Source organism: Amblyomma mixtum, chromosome 2 (genome assembly GCF_055824585.1).
Source record: "Amblyomma mixtum isolate Tamu chromosome 2, ASM5582458v1, whole genome shotgun sequence".
NCBI classification, from domain to species: domain Eukaryota; kingdom Metazoa; phylum Arthropoda; class Arachnida; order Ixodida; family Ixodidae; genus Amblyomma; species Amblyomma mixtum.
Genome location: NC_143013.1, coordinates 268,053,329 through 268,073,436, shown reverse-complemented (window position 1 = coordinate 268,073,436; position 20,108 = coordinate 268,053,329). Strand labels below are relative to the sequence as shown.

General features: G+C 44.0%; 1 protein-coding gene across 4 annotated transcripts in view; it reads left to right on the top strand.

Annotated features, from left to right (window-relative positions):
• The window catches only part of LOC149363918 (ATP-dependent translocase ABCB1-like), a 125,846-nt gene extending 106,411 nt beyond the window's left edge, over positions 1-19,435 (top strand). For all 4 annotated transcript variants that reach the window (XM_089573902.1, XM_089573904.1, XM_089573903.1 and 1 more), the window contains exons 15-27: positions 790-1,012; positions 1,895-2,013; positions 2,723-2,866; positions 3,757-3,858; positions 4,192-4,353; positions 5,852-6,055; positions 6,804-6,904; positions 9,941-10,081; positions 11,967-12,123; positions 13,112-13,306; positions 14,082-14,294; positions 16,206-16,355; positions 17,212-19,435. In XM_089573902.1, coding sequence (XP_089430028.1) covers positions 790-1,012; positions 1,895-2,013; positions 2,723-2,866; positions 3,757-3,858; positions 4,192-4,353; positions 5,852-6,055; positions 6,804-6,904; positions 9,941-10,081; positions 11,967-12,123; positions 13,112-13,306; positions 14,082-14,294; positions 16,206-16,355; positions 17,212-17,412 — 2,112 coding nt within the window. In that variant the 3' untranslated portion in view covers positions 17,413-19,435. The remainder of the gene's footprint in view (positions 1-789; positions 1,013-1,894; positions 2,014-2,722; positions 2,867-3,756; positions 3,859-4,191; positions 4,354-5,851; positions 6,056-6,803; positions 6,905-9,940; positions 10,082-11,966; positions 12,124-13,111; positions 13,307-14,081; positions 14,295-16,205; positions 16,356-17,211) is intronic.
• The last annotated feature ends 673 nt before the right edge of the window (positions 19,436-20,108 follow it).

Genomic DNA, 20,108 nt, shown 5'->3' with positions numbered 1-20,108 from the left:
AGATTCTTCATTGAAAGGCTAGCAGAGCAGAAAAACACATGCAAGTTGTTAACAGGACCAGGAAATTTGGCCAACCATTGTAAAAGTTGCAGGAAGTGTATTTCAAAGTTTCAAGAAACAGTTTTGCGTACTCGAAAGACAGGCTGACACTTGAGATATTAGAACCTCATAGCATGCGATCTAGAAAACAGTGCATACATCCTGTAATTTGCTCTCATAAATAAGGAAATGGAAACCCTGAGTTCATTTGCCGGTTGCCACACAAGTAACCAGCCCAGAAACTGAGAACACAGAGCCCCACAATAAAACACAGCACCAACTAATCGCAATTGACTGATAGGACTTCGGCGGACATTTTATCGTATGTTTTTAAGTGTTTTCTCTGTTTTTCTTGTGTTCCGCGCTGCCGTCATCAGTGGCGGAGTGGAGCAGGCAGTTGCTAGTTGTGCCCCATTGTCTTTTTACTTTGTCCTTCCCTTTACGTTATTGCATAAGTATGAATTTCTAATCGAGGTACAAACTTCTCAACAAACTAACTGTATTGACCTCTGATAATGTAGGGCTTACATAGTGGAACTAACATAGGTCAGCTTCCCTTGTCCTTTAGTCCATATGAGTCATTAATTGTGTGCATTCTCAAAGCAACTGCAATTACTTGTGTGACCTGCACAAGGATAACAAATTAAAGTTTTTTATTATGGTTGGAAAGTTGGCAAGTGTACCTAAAACGTAAAACATGGAAACACGTCATTGAATAGGATGGCAGGCAACTGGTGTATCTGTTTTCAGGGCAGTCCTCGGCGCACAACGCTGATAGTAACGCAGCGGCTGTCAACGCTACGGGAGGCAGACATGGTGTATGTGATGGATGAAGGCCACATCGTGGAGCAGGGCAGACACGATGACCTGGTGGCCAAGAAGGGATTCTACTTTCAGCTTATGCTCAGCCAGCTATCAGACAGCGAGGATTCCGAGCCCCCAGCCACACCGCCAGAAACTTGTCCTCCAATCGGTAAGCTCGCTTGCTTGATTATATACATGCCAGCTGGTATGTTACATTTAACAGAACATGCCAGTGTGTTGAGCAAGACACCATGCCAGACACTGCGTCATGAAAAAAATGGTCACTTGGGAATACGGCTTGTGTTGCGCGTCACTAATTTGGCTTTGGGCATTTTCTGGCCAGTTGAAAGTGAGCCATTTTGCCATTTATTTGTGTACACTTCAGTCATTCAGTCTCGCTTGAGTATTTGAGTGTGCCCTGTCAACCAACGAACCACCTTCTTGTTTGCGTGACTGTTCTCCGAAGCTCCAGAGCCACTCACCCATTTATATATACTCACTTGTCGAAATCATTTTTGCTTACAAATCCTCATTTAAGAAACTTTGTTTTCTTTCCTTTATTTTTTCTTCCTGAAAAGCCAGGTGAGAAGATGAGGGTGCTTAATGCTACTGAAACAGCAACCTCTTTTTTGCTGGCCAAATGATTTTATTCAGCTTGCAATTTTTTTTTGTGACGATCCTATATCTTTGTTAGGTAGCTTTTTTTAACTAACAGTTTAGTGCACCCATTGATTACACCTACTTTAAAAATGTATACTAGTGCTGTGGAAGGCTCTGGTTCAGCTGCACTGATTACTCTACCTTTTCTAATCACGAAAACGGCCTCCTGGACACATTTTCTGAATCTGCTTTGAGAAGCAGTGCATGAGTTGGACCTGTGACCTTGCAGATTATAATTTCTTGCTGTCACCTGAGTGTTTTGGAGCTCTATAGACCAAAGCTATCTGTGCTGAAGACTTCACACATCACTTATCAGTGGGCACTTCTATCCCCTCCACACGCTGTTCCTTTTGTTGTGCACGCAGCCATTTTGACATCGAGTCTCTTCCAGCAAGACTGGACGAAGACGATGAAGAAGAGTTGCTGCGGAGACGGAGGAAGGCGCTGCTACTGGACAGCATCTCGCCGTTCGATCGTGAATGCAGCCGTCTGGCTGATGACTTCATCAAGGTAAGCACTCTGCTATTTGTTGCACATCTCCAAATCTTAAGTTCGAGAAATGTGGTTTGATTTTTTTCACGGAGAATTAGGTGTGCATGACCTTTAGCGACCTTTCACTCCCCTCCTGTCCACGAACATTTTTTCATCATCATCATCATCAAACTGACTACGCCCACTACAGGGCAAAGGCCTCTCCCATGTCTCTCCATTTAACCCTGTCCTTTGCCAGTTGCGGCCACCGTACCTCCGCAAACTTCTTCTCATCCGTCCACCTAACTTTCTGCCGCCCCCTGCTATGCTTGCCTTCTCATAGAATCCACTTCGTTACCTTTAAGGACCAGCGGTTATCTTGCCTTGGCATTACATTGCCCAAGCCCCTTTCTTCCTCTTGATTTCGACTAGAATGTCATTAACTCGCATTTGTTCCTTGCTATCTCAAACTGTCTCTAGCTCCAGCTTTTGAAAGTTTATGCAGAATGCATGAAACAGAAAGGTCAATCTGCTTACCTTGTCTTCTGCTGTTACAGAATTACTATTGTTAAAGTGTTCTCTTGTTTTACGGCTCCTACTTGAAATGTTTTAGTACTTGTTTTAGTTCTTAAGTTTTAATTTTTGTCTCTGTGAACACTTTTTAATTTTTACATTACCAAAATGCTCTGAAAATGGTGCTTTTCCAAATCCTTTGCGATTTATTTCACAAATGCGGTGCTGTTTGCAGGAGGATGTTGAGCTGCCATCAGCCCGCAAGATTCTGCGAAAGGCGAGGCCAGACTGTGGCTGGTTTTTTCTCGTTTCTCTGGCGTCTCTTGTTGTCGGAGCCTCCCTGCCTGTGTTTGCGGTCTTCTACAGTGAAATCTTTCATGTGAGCATCTGAAAATTCTTTTAAATCGAACATTTCCAAAAGGTGCTAGTGACCTTATAATATGTAGTCAAGTTTTCTCAAGTTCAAAGTCATTTCTTAGTCTAAGATAACCACATTTCATCGTACATTTTGTTGCAACCATTAGCATGTTTTTCTGGAATTGGTTTACCTGACCATCCTTTCTTCTTGTGTCTTTGTGTAAATGGAGCAGTGCTTTTCTAGGGCTTCTTAGCCTGGACACCCAAGTCCCATATATTTTCATAATGCAGTTACCTCTTCTCTGAAGATTATATGTAGTAATATTGCCATGATTCTTTGTAGTGTTTGTTTTGTTCACTCTTCAAAGCTGCTGGCACGCCTCTTTATCGCTTTGTGATGCTAGACGTGACCAGATTGATTGTGTCCAGGCAGAGCCGATTCTATGTTGTTCCAGAATGATCTAGTAACTTCACACGCTTTATCTTGAAAGTTCACTATTAGCTTTAAAATTAGTACGGCTGAGAGCGGTGGGCATTCTGTTCGAAGACCGCGAGCACGCCTGTTGCTACGTTACCACCGAGTCATTCAGTTCTTTGCAGGCGCAAGTCAGCCCAAATAAAGAGGTTCACTTGGAAGCCATTCTCGCTGTTTTCCTGCTCGCCGGACTGCAGTTAGCACTACATGACAATATATTTGCATTTCTAACCAATGGAAGGGGAAGAAAAGAGGGAAGGACATGATGCCAGTCAGTCTATGTTTACATATCCTTACTTTCTTGAAATTATTTCAGTAACACATGCAAAGCAATACGTAGACAGTGTGATGTAATTCTCCTTGCTGTGATCTGTGAGATAATACATAGTGAAAAAAACACTACTAGCTACTGCATCTTATCTCCACTCTTGTCACAGACCTTCACCTTGGTTGGAGAGGAGATGAAAGATGCTGCTTTTTTCTGGTCCATGATGTTTCTGGTGCTGGCGGCAGCTAGTGGCCTGGGACACTTCTTCAGGGTGAGAACCTTGTTGCCGTCATATTTCTTAGTTCTTCATTTCTCAGTGCATTGAAATTGCAACATACCAGGTGTATGCTATGCCCTGTTATAAGCTGTCCTACTTGTATGCAGCCGAGGTGTGATAATTTTTCCGTTCCATGTGACCTAGGACAGACAGATTTTTACACAGCCGTGGTTGGATCATAGTAGCTGGTATTATTATACTATCGTGAGATACTTTATTATTCGATTGAATGCCTGCTGGCTTGATTTTGGCAAAACTGTGCATTATTATTACTGATGTTGAGCGTGCAAGAAGCAGTGTTTGAATTTTGGCTTATGCGTTGTGCAGACACTTGGTGTGGGCATCGCTGGGGAAAATCTGACATTCCGCCTACGGGTAGCTGTGCTGGCAAATATACTGCGGCAGCACATTGGCTGGTTTGATGAAGACTCCCACTCGTCGGCCAAACTGGCATCCCGGCTCGCTACTGATGTACCTGTTGTCAAAACCGTGAGTGCAGTACCCTTTCCTGATTCTTCAAGCAGTGAAGAACAATGTTAAATGGTGGAAAGCTCATATATTTATACTAAAATTCCTGTGTTTTACAGTGTTTACTGCCAGTAATACACCTTAGGCTAAATGGCACCCTCTGCTGTTGCTCAGGGGCTATGGCATCCTGCTACCGAACATGTGGTTGTGGTTTCAAGCCTGGCTACTATGGACTATTTCCATACAGATGAAATCCAAAATCGCTTATGGACTGTTAAAAATTTGAGGTGATTGAGCACACAAGGGTTGGGAAATGGGCTGGTTATATCGCGAATCTTTGTAGTGTTTGTTTGTTCATTCTTCAAAGCTGCCGGCACGCCGCTTTATCGCTTTGTTTGTGATGCAAGACACGACCAGATTTATCTTGATTGATCGCATTCAGGTGGAGCCGATTCTATGTAGTTCCAGAATGTTCTAGTAACTTTCCACGCTTTATCTCAAAACTTCGCTATCAGCTTTAAATTGAGCACGCGACGGGCATTCGGTTTGACCACTGCAAAGCACACTTGTTGCTATGCCGCCACTGACTCGTTCAGTTCTTTGCAAGTACAAGTCAGCCCAAATAAATAGTTTTGTTTAGTAGCCATTTTCGCTGTCTTCCTCCAGACTCCAGGCTCTCCAGACTGCAGTCACCACTATGTGACAATATAATATACATGTGAAAGAAGTTGCTGTCATTAAAACCAAGGAAAGCCTGGAGGAATGTTTATTTTTACTGGTGGTGTTGATAAAAGTGAGGAATTAGTAATGTAATGATCCTCTGGATGGGAGACAGTTTAAAAGAAAGTAGAAAAAAATTCAACTGCCAGTGGGATCCAAACCCATGGCCTCATACAGTGCTCTACTGAGCAACTGAGCTACAGCAACACCTGTTCAAGCAATATTCTTGGTGGCTGCTCATGTGTTCACATGCTTTTCAACTCATAGGAGCTGTGTTTTCCATTATCATCATTTATGAGCACCATGTCTTTCATAGCCTTATGCCCATAATGTTTAAACCTAAGTTTCCTCGATCTTGATTGTTGTCCATATGTTAGCCTCGTTATTACAAGAAAGCTGAAAGCATGCCAAAAAAATTCCTCTGTGTTTATTCTTCAGTGCTGCCATGTGGGAGTAACAGCGCAGTGGCAAAGAATGAATGAAGAGTACAAAATCTTCTTTTACAGGGCACACTTTTACCTTCAAATCAGACAAGAAACTGTGTAGCAAAGAAAATGACAAACAGAGCTAACAAGAGCAAACCTTAGCTTAAATCTGGCCCATTTAAAGGCGTTGCCATACATTTCAGCTGACGTGGTGGCCATCATGACAGCATCACTGTCAACAAACAGCAGGGCATTACGTTCTGATTCTGAAACACAGTGATATACTCTGTGTGTGTCAAAGCTGAACAAAGCCAGTGCATGCGATTAGGCTGCCTTTAGATGGTAGCTGACGCTAGCTCACTGTATGTTCACAGGCTGCCGGCTATCGTCTGGCCGTGATGTTCACGGCGCTGGTGACCCTCGGCACGAGCCTTACGCTAGCCTTTGCCTTTGGCTGGAAGCTAGCCTTGGCCCTGGTGGCCATCGTGCCCATCTTGGCTCTGGCAGGTGGTCTGCAGCTGCGCGTTGAAAAGGCCTCCCAGCGCCGTGACGCACACCTGATGAGTCACGCCGTTCAGGTGGGTGAATTACTGTAGGCTCTCATTAATTCAAACTTCAAGGGACCAGAGAGAAGGGACATCAAGCCATTTCTATGCCATTTCTCTTTATCAATTTTTTTGGGGAAACTATGTGGCTGGTTGGAAAACGGGTGCACTATCCAAATTTTCATATGTGTAGATGACTTGTTCAGCCTCCTAAAACTTTGCCTTCCTGACAGCCTCACCAATGTGATGGATGATGTCCGGGAAGAACCTGAAAGCCACTTATGGGTTAACCGATAGCAACTTAATAAGGTGCTCTCTGGATCTTCTGTTCGTCTGTCTTGGTAATGGCCAAGTAGGCTAGAAATATAAGCAGCAGGAGCAAAAGAAAATCACTTTTTGCTCCTGAGCCCTTGCATTCCAAATTCGTGAAAAGAAATAGTAATTTTCTCCACGAATGCATTGACTGAGAGCTACCCTCTCTGTTTGTGGTAGTGAAGTTATTATGTATGTGCAAGTGAAGAGTCTCAGGTCTGCTCGATACCTTGTCGCCCTATTAAAATCTTTTGCTGACTGTCTACAATGACGTGGAAAAAAAGGATGGGAAGGGACAGAAAATGCAGCAGAGAAGCCAGCCTGCACAGATATATTGCACTTACATCCTTGACCAACACCCTCCATGGCCTGGAGGCTTTGTTCACAGCAGTACTGCCCTGGGAGTCTTGAAAGCATGCACCGTCCTTGTCTAACAGTCATTGTCCTTTTTCTTGTCATTGTCCTGCAGGTTACCACAGAGAGCATAGAGAACATCAGGGCTGTCCAAGAGTTGAATCTGGAGCCCACTTTCTTTGGCTTGTTTGTCAGTCATCTCCTGGTGCCATTCATGTGAGTTAAACGCTGAAAGACATTTTTTTTTTCTTTTTTCTGAATCAGCTTATGGCTTATTCTGAATGTAGTGCTTGCAATATGCATGTGTTCTTTGCAAACTACTTTTAATGAACTGAATCCAACTTCGCAGTCAGCTGTACCAGTCCAGAGAACTTGTGAAAGGATAGAAAGTAGTGGGGAAGGTATTGCATAATACAGTTTATGGCAAGCTTAGTTGTCAATGAATAAAATTGTGGAAATCATTAAATTTCAGCTCAGATTGAATCTAGTAGAAAATGTTGATGCGAGTAGCCATTCGCAGATTTAAATATTCATGAATCCAAAAATAGACACTTGAAACCGCCGTTTTTCTAGTTGCTATGCTTGTGGACTCTAATGGAGACAGTGATGTGCCTCTAGCTGCTCAATGGCTCATAGTTATGGTAACAGTAATGAAGCTAGTTACAGTCGAGAGGAATTGCATTCCAAGCACTAAGGCAGTGGTGAGGGAGTCTGCACAGCTGTTGGCAGTTGAGCTGTCCCATGCATGGTAGGCCTTCTTAAAGACTGCAGGTGCCACAGTTCTGTCTAAAAAGTAAAGGGAATGCTAGCATATGTAGTATTTACAAACTGTGTTCAGCACTGCCAGTGTGGAAAATAATTTGCTGAACAGTTGGCTGACTCTTGGAGCTATCCAAGTATATCAGTGACCTCTGTATTTTTACGCTGCATGTAGTGTGAATTGGAAATTGAAACTTGGCTTTGAGGAAAGGAAATTGTCTCATATATCTCTTGGTGGACACCCGAATGGAGGGATAAGGGAAGGGATAAAGGAGGGAGGGAAATAATAAAGAAAGAAAGAAGTGCTGCAGTGGAGGTCTTGGGAATAATTTGGACCACCTGGGGATCTTTACCATGCACTGACATTGCACATCACATGGGTGCCTTTTGTGTTTCGCCTCCATGGAAAGGGTTGGGTTTGAACTGTGGTAGCCCTAACCACTGAGCCGCCGCGATGGGTCTAGTGTGAATGCTACTTGCCAACTTTGGCAGTGGGATGCCATAGTGCACGTTTGTTATCTCTAAGCAAACAAAACAGCAGTGAGGCATGCTGTCAGAAATGAAGGACAGGTATGTCATAGGCAGCTATTGTCGGTGAGCATTCTGGTCCCCGAAGTGCACATAAAGCAAATGATATCTTGACAGCCTCAAAGCAACGCACTACACACATTTGTGCATATATATCTGCTTTTTGGTGGACCCTCTACCCATTTCTTACCTGTAGCTGTTTCTTTTGTGAATACACTTCCCAGCTTTGACAACAGCAGCAAACAATGGCCGGCAATGGTATCTTTAGCAGCATTGTCTGTTTCTGCCCACTCTGTCAATCACTGCAATGCCGTCAGTGTCATGTACTGCTACGTAGTAGATGGTGCTGCACTCGGAGAGAACCAACTCTGTGGGCAGTGCAGATTTTTGCAAACTGACTTCGCATGACACCTTCACTTTGCAGAACGAATGAATATGTGATGGAGGCATTGATAAAATGAGGGACAGAACGCAGCACCACATGGAATACTTAGTTTAGGGAGTGCATGCTAGTCAAATGGACCATCAGTTTCAGTACTCTGCAGTGGCACTTAGAGCTAAGTGGCTGGCTGACTTGTTTGATTGCCGTATTTACTTGTGTCTAAGGTGGCCTCAAATATCAGCCAACCTGTAAAAATCGCGAAGTCAACTAATAAAAACTAAAGAGGAAGATGTTTTCAAAAGCAGGCTGGTAGAAAAAAAAAAAACCTGGAAAAATTGTAAAGCCAACAAATAAAAAGGAACGTGTTTTTGAAAGCAGGCTGTTAGAAAAAAAAAAAAAACAGAACCGCAACAATGTGTTTAGGGGGTGAATGTTCATTCACCATTGTCACAGGATATTTCTCGATACATTTCCTTGTGCCACAACGCGCTGTCCTCTATACTACAGTATTCAAGCTTTGCTGTTTTGGATTCTACAGCATAGTGATAGCCTCTTTGTAGTGTATATAGAATGCGATTTTTTTCTTTTGCAGCAACATTGATTAGGTTCAGTGTCTTTAAAAAAATACATTTGTTTTCTTCACACTTTGTTTTCCATGCTTAAAGGTTCGATGAATTCTCCGCCGTTACTATGCTTCAAAGCACTAGTGTAGTGAGGCTGCTTAGTCATTGGCTCATGGCGCAAAGCTACATTGCTACATATTACTTCGACAGCTCCACACTGAAGGAAGGTGCAGGGATTATGTTAATGAGCTGCATCTTCTGGTCTAAGCTGATATGCTATTTTCAGAGCCAGGATTTCTTTTCAAAACTATCGACTTAGATTCGAATAAATGCGGTAAGTTTGCCAACACCCTGAACATCACAATACCCACTGTGATGCAGACCATGCAGACCATTTAAACTAGTGTAAGGGTCGCACTTTTTTTTTAAAATTCAGATATGAATTTTGAAGGTGCAGCCCTTACATTAATAAAAAATGTGTATCCATGTTTTTTTTTTCTCAACTACCTAGTCCAAAACGGGGGGTCCAGCCCGTACACGGGTTAGGTATGCACTACACGAGGTTATACCCTTACACGAGATTACCCTTATACCCTATTATACCCTTACGCGAGATACCCTTACACGGGCCCTTACATGAGATTATACGGTATTTTGTGTGCTAATGACAGGAGGGCAGAAAACACATGAGAGACTACCCCCAGCACTTACGTAATCAGCATAAGATTGCAAAACTAAGAACAATTTTTTCATGGCTATAACTTGTAATCGTCTTTTTTTACTGCTGGCTTTCGGTAATTCTAACTTAACTTAAAGGGGGCCAAAAATTTGTCCAAATTATGTGAATTTTGAGGAAGCCTTTGTAATACACTTGATGTTAATGAAACCAAGCCATCGTTAAGTGAGAATGAATCTAAGAGAGTCCACTGTAACTGCAAACTAGAATGCACACATTACAGCTCGTGTGGGATTTCTTGGTACTCATGGTCACCACTGCTTCTTGTGCATGGCTTTGTGCAGAGAGTCAAGGAAACGGAGTATCCTGTTTGCGCTCTCCTTTGCCTTCTCACAAGGCGTCATGTTTCTCGTGTACGGCTGTGCTTTCCGCCTGGGTGCCTTTCTGGTCACCAGGGGAGAAATGGACGCCACAAACGTTTACAGGTGAGTGATGCAGTGTACACTGTGCGGTAGCACCAATACAGCAGCTTGGTAACGTTGATGTGACGTGACTTCAGAATTATAGCTCAATTCAATACAAGAACTTGAGAGAGACAAGGCTCATGATCTCTATCTTCAAATTTCACAATGAACTGTTGGAAGATGGCAAAAAAGAAAAGTTGGAAGATAGCACTTGTGTATATACCTTGCCTTTCTTTTGCCCTCGTAATGGGTTGTGCTATGTGTAATACTGAAGGCAACAGCAAGCTTGAGTTTCAATAGTTCGCTATATGTGAATTACGGAAGAGCGTTCTAAAATAAAATTGTCATCAATCCCGATTACTTTTCTCGTTCACGATGACTTCACCTTACCCTGCAATATTCATTGCCATTTGTAAAGATTGTGCCTTTTGAAGTGATTCTTGTAATTTATGCGGTTAACCTGATTATACAGTTCTCTATGTGAAAAAAACAAGCCACAATGTTCCCACAGTCAAAGCTTGATAAATTTCTGATAAAAAAATTAATACATAAATGCCGTGACCAAGGATTCGATGAGTTGCCTTGCTGGGAGCTCCAGAATGAAACATATTTAGGCCGTTTTGGTGTTGCTTCAGTGGCTAGTGTGTAAACAACTGAAGGCAGCCTAAAGTACTGTGAAATTCCTTGTTGTGATACCTGGTGCGTCACTGCCTTGGCACGTGGGACCACATACATGCCATTGATAGCTTGAAGAGAAAGTCTTAGCATCCTGTTTGCTCTTGAGTAATGGTCGCTTATTTGATGGTGAAGGCATTGCATGCGATGAAAATAGCTTCGTTAAATTTAAAACCTTTTTCAGCCGGATGCATTGTGGAGCAAGTCGGTTATATTAAATATAGCAAGATGGGTTGCATATAAGAGACATTCACAAGAGAGACAAGATGGGACAAACGTTCTGGCCTCGTCTCATCTTGCCTCCCTTGTGAACATCCCTTGTGCACAACCCATCTCGCTATACTGAAAAGCTTTTTATTCAGACAGAGAAGTAGTTCAAAAGCTCTTGCTTACAGAAAGTCTTTCGTGGTGCAACTTGTAATTATTTCCCACGCAGACTTTAGCAGCAGCTTGAGTATGTGCATTTGTGTAGTCTGTGCGAACAGTTAGGAGTCAAAATTGTTTCAAAACTCAGGAGAGCTGATGCCATCATTACACAGAGTTTCATACAAATGAAACTCAATACCTAACTGTGTGTATTGTACATATGCCAGTGTTTTTGAACTGGCCAGTCTCTCCGGCAATGCAGCTCTGCAGGGACCTCCTCATCCAGAAGTTTCGTTCAGAAAGTTAAATCAAATGAGGCTGAATTGATCTATATTGATCTATCTTGTCCTTCTGGAATGACGAAACCAATGAGCCCCACAGATACCTGCAGTGGAGCTAGGGTTTGTTTGTTGAATTGGAAAAATTTGTAAAACCAGGGTTTTAAAGCAATCAGATACTCTCCACAAGTATTTGAACTATTTTTATGGACCGCTAGTAGGTCTGTTTCTGGGTCTACGTATGTTAAGAAGTAATAAAAATGCAGCATTGTAAGAACAACCACCATGAAGTCATTGCAAATCGAATAGTTGTTTTTTCATGTGCAGTCGTAGTGTCTATGACAGTAGAGACTCTGTTGTGCCATGGCAGATAGTCCAGTTTCTCTTCCTGCATTTGTGCTTTATTTTCCTGCCCTCATAAGCAGATAATGTTTCTTGAATGCTGGCTGCATTTATGGAAATAAATTGTTTACTGCCACAGCAAGCACCTTATCATTCTTTGCATGTCATGTATTAAAACACTATTAATGAGCTGCCGTTGGGAAACAGTTCTTGCTGTGACACTGTGCATGTGTTTCATGTTCCAGGGTGTTCTTCACGATGGCATTCAGTGCAGTGTCTGTTGGGCAGTGGACCTCCATGCTGCCTGACTACCTCAGGGCCAGGCTTTCAGCTGGTCTAGTCTTCAACCTCCTTGAAGCAGAGTCCGAGATTGATGGCTACTCAGATGGGGGCATGCGGCCTGTGAGTCTGAATGGTCACTGCACTTTCAAGCTCGACAGGCACGGTGTCTTTGTAATTTCAGGAATACCAACAGTGCTTGCACAGCTAGTGGAGTAAAGATGTGTTACAGCAGTTATGAACTGGTGGTGGGCAGAAAAACGCATGCATTTTTTACGCAGAAGTGCAAAAAAAAATTATTTCCTGTGAATAACTGGGGGTTCAGCTATCAAAGCTTATGTGACAAGTATTGAATTGTACATTAAAAAAAAAAGAAGAGACCACAAGAAAAGCTGTACATTTAACTAAAGTGAAATGTGAGAAGTATAGCAAGAAACTTTTGTGCAAAGCAAGATATGAGGGTGTAATGCATGTGAAAACCTGAAGGTTGGATGTGAGTTTTGTAAACAGCACAAAACTTACAAAATGCAGATACAGGTACAGTGCAGATGGAACAGCAGCAGGAAGTAAATATGCAGGTGCTGTACAAAAATTACTGCTTTTAAGTGCTTGAAATCCAGCTGAGTCAGTTACAATAGTGGCATCTAGTGATGACTTTAGCAAAATTACCAAATGATCATCAAGGAACCTGCAAGCTTCAACACTGCATGAAACTCTTTTCGGGCTGCCCAGCTCCTCTGGTACAGAACAATTCACTCTGTGACAGCACGCTTATAGGCAGGTGTGTGAATGACTTCAAACCATAGCAGAAAGAGGGTAATATATAGTGAGGGCTGTTGTGGTGCTCGATTTGAAGACAGGGTTGTTGTGGAGAGTTATCAATGCTGTGCTGCATAAATTAGGGTATGATAGCTTAGTTGGTGAATAGATAATTGGTAGTAATGAATTCAGAGAAACAAAAGTAAAGAAATTCTGTGCCAGTACTTTTTTTTCTGCCCTGCGTTATTCTGGTGCAGCCCTTAGTTCTATGTGCAAGTCATCTAAAATGATAGCAAAGGAACTGTAGACAAGGCGTCAACTCATGCCCTGCCTTTTCACAAACTTGCCGCAGGATGTGAAAAGCCGGATGTCACTCAGAGGTGTTACCTTTGCCTACCCGAGCCGACCCCAGGTTACAGTGCTGCGGGGGCTTGACCTTGAAATATGCCCCGGTGAAATGCTGGCGCTGGTGGGTGCTAGTGGATGTGGCAAGTCCACTGTGGTGGACATTCTGCTTCGCTTCTATGACCCCCAGTGTGGACAAGTGGTGAGTTGCACTTCAACCCCTTTGCCACCTTTTTGACTGGCTTTTTGCATAGTGTTTAAATGCACACATCCATGCAATGAATAGAGAGCATGCAGGACAGGGAATTGAGGCAAGACCTGAGCTTACAAATTACCCTGAGATTTTGCCACTAGGTGGTTCAGCATCATGGGCAATGGAATGGGAAATTAGGTATGTTCAATTCAACTGGTTTCAATGGATAATTTTTACACAATAGCAACCAATTTATATCAATCTTTTGCTGTAATATAAATCAGCAGAGCACCAAAGTGTATTGTGGGAGATGCCTCCTGTTCCTAGGTTGCGCACATGGGCCATGCAGCTGAGAGTACAAAAGTCATAATGACTGCGCTGATATTATGCATGAAATCTATTTCATGCTATGCATTCTTATTAGCCTTATGCCTATGCTCAGGTGGACACTAATGAGTCATCTTGTCATCTTTTTGTACCTCATTAGTACCTTCCCTTTTGCTTTCATGTCCTGACAAGCTCATTTGACACTGCATTCATAAATTTTACTTGACAGCGTCTGGGATAATGTCCAAGACATTAGGCAACATTTTGCTGAAGAAAGGGGATGGAGCCACTGGGGTCCTAGTTATGCGCACCATCTCTGGTATGCATGCGAATAAAAGAGGCCAGAATTCATGTGGCAAATGAGTTAACGAACGAAAAATATTTTAAAAATTGCCCTGTGACATTGGATTCAGTGCATCATAATTGAGTCCTATCTTCCCTGCGTTGTTGCATGCAGTACCTGGACGACGTGGACGTGCGTGCGGTGAATGTAGGATACCTGCGCCAGTGTGTGGTGGCCTGTGGGCCGCGGCTCTCTCTGATGGATCGCACCCTAGGGGAGAACGTGGTGTACGGTCTTGACCCGTCCTCGGGAGTGCCCACCCAAGAAGAGCTCGAGGACGCTGCCCGTGCGGCACGGCTGCACGATTTTGTCAGCCAACTGCCACTGGTGCGTCTACACCTCAGTGCTGGCTCAGTCTGAACCACACGTGAAATGATGGGTAGTCTTCATACTGACACACAATGCCTTGAGTCTGTCTGTCACCTGCGTTTTGCTGCACAAGAGTGTGATAAAAACTGCAGGGGACATTTGAGCCGCACCTTAATGGTATGACACGATAGCTTTGATAGGTTAATACTTATACGTGTGGAATTGGTCAGGCCTTTCTTAAAGGGCCACGGACCACCCCAGCTCAGCAGACACTCTCTACCTCTCTTTCAGCGAGCCTCCTCTCCTTCCACTCCCTCCTCGAAATTTTTCTCTCCCGCTCCTCGTCGAGTAGGCTCGGCAAGGCAAAATCACCCCTTCCTTCTCCGGTGTAAGCCGGAGGCGTGGTGTCTGTGGAGTGCGTCACAGGCGACGTCATGGCCCCGCCTTCAATAGAATTCTTTTCTTGGTTTTTGCATTTTCTCCGCACACTGAACGATCGAGAGGCGCGATCGGCTCGACCACCTAGACTTGTTAGCGAGCGCATCCTTTCATACATCTGTTTGTCATTCCCAGTTAACGAGCCACCTTTTCATTTTCTTTTTAGGCCTCCCCACCGTTTCACGAGCGGAGGGGCGGAAGTCGGTTGTGTTCGAAACACACGGCGAAGCGCGGACCCGGCAACCGCCCGTTTGCTTTTCTCCATGCGTGTTTGTGTTCTGTGTGTTTGTGTCTTTTCTCCGCTCCAAAGCATATGTCATTCATTGGAGTCAAGGCGTACGCAAGATGCACGAAAGATAAGCGGTATGTGTGCGGAGCGGTAAAGTGGGCGAGCGAGGGAAAGGCTCTGCTGCACTACTAATTAAAACCTTGTTTTGGGGGGCTCGCATAGAAGAAAAGAAACTGAGAAGGGAGCGCGCACGCAGAGCGTCTCGTGACGGGATCACGGCGGGGGGGGGGGGGGGGGAGGGGGGGGGGGGGCGAGCCAACTCCCTCAGTTTTACTGTTTTTTTACTTTTTATGGCTAGGGTTCAAGGCTGTCGCCGCACGCTCCCTCCGCAGTTTTTTTTTTTTTGTTCCTTCATGCGGGTTTGTAGGCATGAGCCAGAACAGAAGGCGCTGCGGAAAGCGTTGTGCAGACGACGCGACGCCAAGGCTACGCCCAACCTTCTCCCGTCAGTCAGAACGATGCACCAATGGAGTGCCTTTAGCGAAAGTAGCCCCCCCTGACGTCAGCGGGGTGCAGAGTAGTGGGCCGGGCCCGTTTTTGAAGGAAGGAAAGAACGAACGGGCTTTGATTTGAATTTTCGCAGCTTTTCGGGGCGCGCATGGCTCTAGTATTTTGCAGAGGTTATCTTCGATGCCTCATCTATGCAGTGGGCTTGTTTTTCAAAAATGTCCGGACCCTGGTCAGTGGCCCTTTAACAGTCATAGATCCCTGGGAGTCCTCATACTATACTCCTGGCACAGTGATGCAGCGGTTAAGCGATGCGCCACTGCCCTGCAGGGGCAGGTGTTGCTACTGGTCGGACTTGTGAGACCCAGGTTGCTCTTCCCGAGCAACCTCTCATGACCAGTCATTAACTGAAGAGCATCCTGCCTTGGTGGACAGTTTGCTGATAACCCGGTGAGCAGGTTGTTGAACCATCACAAGATTATGTGATGTAATTGGCCCACCTGCCATGTAGGTTGCTTCTCTGGGGATTTTTCGTGGATTTTTCGCCCATGGCCAACGACGGGGATGCTAGCTTTTCTGGAACATGAAACCCTTAACGCTATCGCGATAAAATACTATATGAATGATGGAATTGAAGCCACAGGGACAGGCTCAACTTCTGTGCTTACTGTAGTTCATGTATGTAGTGAAATATGTCATCGCTGCAGTTCATGTCTGTAGTGGAATATAAAGCGTAGAACTCTTGCTGTTTGCAGGGCTATGACACTCCTCTGGGTGACTCAGCCATGATGCAGCTCTCAGAGGGGCAGAAGCAGCGCGTGGCACTTGCGCGAGCTCTCGTGCGCAATCCTGCCATTCTGGTTTTGGATGAAGCCACCTCTGCCCTGGATGCGGATGCTGAACTGGTATGCACTTCTAGCTGTGGTTCCTCCTTTACAGGTGTATGCGGCCTTTTATTTCAGGCACTTGGGTCTGTGAGCAAGCAGCATACTTTGTTGAAACAAAGAACCATAAAAACATGGGCTGACACAAGGAGATGCAGCAATGCAGTAGTGACGACTGAACTGTTTTCTTTCCCTAATAGCATGCCTAGCTGTGGCAGCCATGGGCGTCATAACAATTCCTCAACGCAGTTGACAAAAAAAAAAAAGTGTGAAAAACTAGTCGTTGAAGAAAGCTGTGGTGTCAAGCCACGTCCATACACCTGAAGTACTCACCTGAATGGAGCACAGTAGAGCATTAAATCCGCGAGTTATTTTTCTTTCATTCTGCTTTGATGGGAAGTTCAGAGATTTTGCAATACATAACTAAGTCCCCTTCTTCCCCCTTTTTTTTTCTAGCCTTTTCCAGAAAGCAGAATTAAGTTTGTATCTACTATTTGGCAGTAGTTACTGCCTTGTTCTGCACCTTTGAAATGCTCTTTATGGAATATGTCAAGCCTGACATATCCTGCTTGTGCCCAGCCAGACTAATGTTCACTATATATTTGTAGTTGCAGAGATCTTGCTTTTGGGCACTATTCTGTGCAGAAAAGAAGGAAACAAAAAGTCCAAGAACTTAAAGTACTCTTCAAACAATTGCAAAATGTAGTGGAAACTTGGTGGGCCAGCTAAGATTTCAAAGAAGCATAAGTTATGAGAGCTCATATTCTCACAGGCCAACTCAATTACTGTTTCCCATTTTACTCTATGACTTGCATGCACTGTTTAACAGTTAGACTTCTCAGTTTTATACAAGCACTTCTGGTATTTCTTATTACAGGCTGTCCTCGAGGCAGTGAAACATGGCCTGAGAGAACGTGCATGCCTCTTTGTGAGCCACCGACAATCTGCCATCAGGGTGGCTGACCGCATTGCAGTCATGGACAAGGGTGCCATTGTAGAGCAGGGGACACATGCAGAGCTCATACAGATGCAGGGCGTCTATCACAACCTCATCGAGAAGAGCCTCATCACAGCGTGACAAGACCAGAAGCGCGTGCATGCATGCCGCAGTAGTAACATTAGGTGTTCCCACATCATCGACATCACTACCATCTCACACTGGAGAATAGTTATCCTTTATATATTGCCTGTGGCACAGCCTGCACCTCAAACCATGCCCTCCACTTGGTTGGTTGTGCCTGCCGTGAAGAGCGGCACTCGTTGCAGGGGCACGTCAAGCAGCTCATGATGCACAAACATTGCAAGTAATTGACTGCTTTTTTTTATGCGTTGTGGATCTCGAGCTTTGCACTGTGTTTCAAGGCTCTGGTTTAAAACTGGGGCTGTAGGCAAGCATATGTGTTGGTACTCAGCTGTATTTCACTTGCTGGCTTTTCTCATGAAAGCACTGCCTGAAGCATATACACTGATACCCAAAATTGTTACCGTTGAGGAATACTGCTAGCTTCCTTTGGAGCCATGCAGGTCTCTTAACTTCTAGAAACCAAGCCAGGGATGTCGTCAGGGTGGCCATCCAGTGAAAAGATGCCCTGTGTACATGGGGACTTCATGGTTCATCAGACTTGTCTGACATGTGGCAAAACTAGCCAGACAGGGTCTTGTTGTTAACTGTTTGGCAGTGGTTGAGAAGGGGGCTTTCAAGATACTGTGCTTTGTGAAGTTATGAGCTTTGTAAAGACCTCATTATTTGCATGACGCATCTCCTCATACGCCTGTGAAAGGAATGGTGGTGTAAAGGAGTTCAAAATTTCTAGTAAAATGGACACAGGCAAAAGCTGTAAGGGTGTCTTTTCGATGCCTAATTGTTCTATTACTGTGCATTCTTTCAACCAAAACAACTTCTTAACCTTGCTGCTCTGATGTATCTACACTCTTTGAGGTCTTTAGAGTGTGCAGCACAGTGTGATGACTTCTTGTTTGAATGCACTTCAATATGTGGCTGTAGATGTTGCACGTGATGCAAGTTATTAAAGAGGCGCCCAACCCCTCCTTGATGTTGGGAAGTTACTGCATTCAGTGGGTAGACTTTACAGCTATTAATTAGCACCTCGGTCAAGTTAAACAGTCCTACACACTCACATATGGAGTATAGAAGTAAGGACTCATTCTTAGTAAGGAGTTCTTCATTAGAACTTCTTTATTGCATCATAATGACATAATACTGCAGCCATCATTAGGGGAAGGGGATCAGTATTTGCAATAACATGCATCCAGTGGCAATACCACCACTAAACAGTGGCAGGAGTTGGGTTGTTGTGGACATTGACTCCGGCCACAGCCTTGGTAGGTGCAGGTTGAGGAAAAATTGAGCAGAGAATTCGAACTGAGAGAAGCAGCAAAAACCTGAGCATCGTACACCTAATTTCCCTGCTCCTGTTGTATTTTTGAAAAAGAAAAAAATTATTTTAAGAAATCAGTTCTAAGGCACCCTGCATTCAGGGTAGCATTTGTCAGGACCAATAAAGGGGGTGGGGGGAGGGGGGGGTGGGGGCACAAGACCTCTTTTGGGTATTGCTGTGTTGTAAGCTCTTGCATCGATTCCCCACCATCCTGTACTCATCATGTCTTGCACTGATAAGTGTTTGTGTAAAGAAAAGAGTAATTTGATTTGTAAAGATTTCTTGCTAAGTGCTCTCATACTTTTTTTTTTCTTAAATCGCATCTTTGAAACCTTTGAGTAGTCTGCATGTGGAGTAATACATCACCCATGGTGCTCTGCTCTACTTGGCACCCACTTCGTGACCACTGGAGATTACATTGTAATTTGAGTACAATTGTGCTCTGAGTTGCACAATGAAAGTGTAATCATGCTGGAGATACATAAGGAGATACGCAGAGATATATAACCTTATAGTGAGAACATATTTTATTTCAGCACTTCCTCTTTGTCCCACTGCTAGTTCATGCTGTTAGCTAGAAAATGAAGCTCTTATGCTTTATTGCCCTGCTTTATTTATGAGTTGTGTTACATGCCTAAGTTGTTCCTTTTACAGGCACAATAATTTTAATAATAATAAAAAAAAGGTGTTTTCTGGTCAAAATTTGTCAAAGATGCCTCAGATGTCGCATCATTGGATGCCTCTTCAATATTTTCAGACCTACACTGACAAATGTCACTACACCATTCACACATTGTGCTGAACATGTCACCGCATCTGCCTCATATTTCGCCAGTAGGGCCATGCCAGCATTGTAGCCGAGAAGAGTGCATTGCAAATGATGCTGAACGTGTGCCACATTTCCACCTTCACTCCGCCCCTTTTGCTGGCCATGCAGCTTTGAGTAAAACAGTCGTTATTTCCTGATGTAGTCAGCCATGAGAACCATTCTATGTGCTTGTTTCAAGGAGAGTATGATTTTCACTATATCATGAGCACTGATTTGCCATTTCAGTTGCTGGCTTTATAAAACAGGTCTGTGCAGAAACAATGGGCTTTGATGAATTCTCTTTGTCAACGCTCATACATTTGTTTTTGCCGATCTTATCTGTACCATGGGTTCATAGTGCTGCCTGTTATCGGCGGATGTCGGGAGATTGCATCGCCAGCTTCAGACTGCACCACAATGTCTGCCCTCTATCTGTACTGAAATCATGGAATTTGTTTTACCAATAGCGGTGCCTTATCCTTTTTCCAGCTCTCTTTCCTCCTCGCCCATATTTCAGCTAACCATTGTGCTCACTATCTGAATCGACTGATGCCAAATGAACGCCGT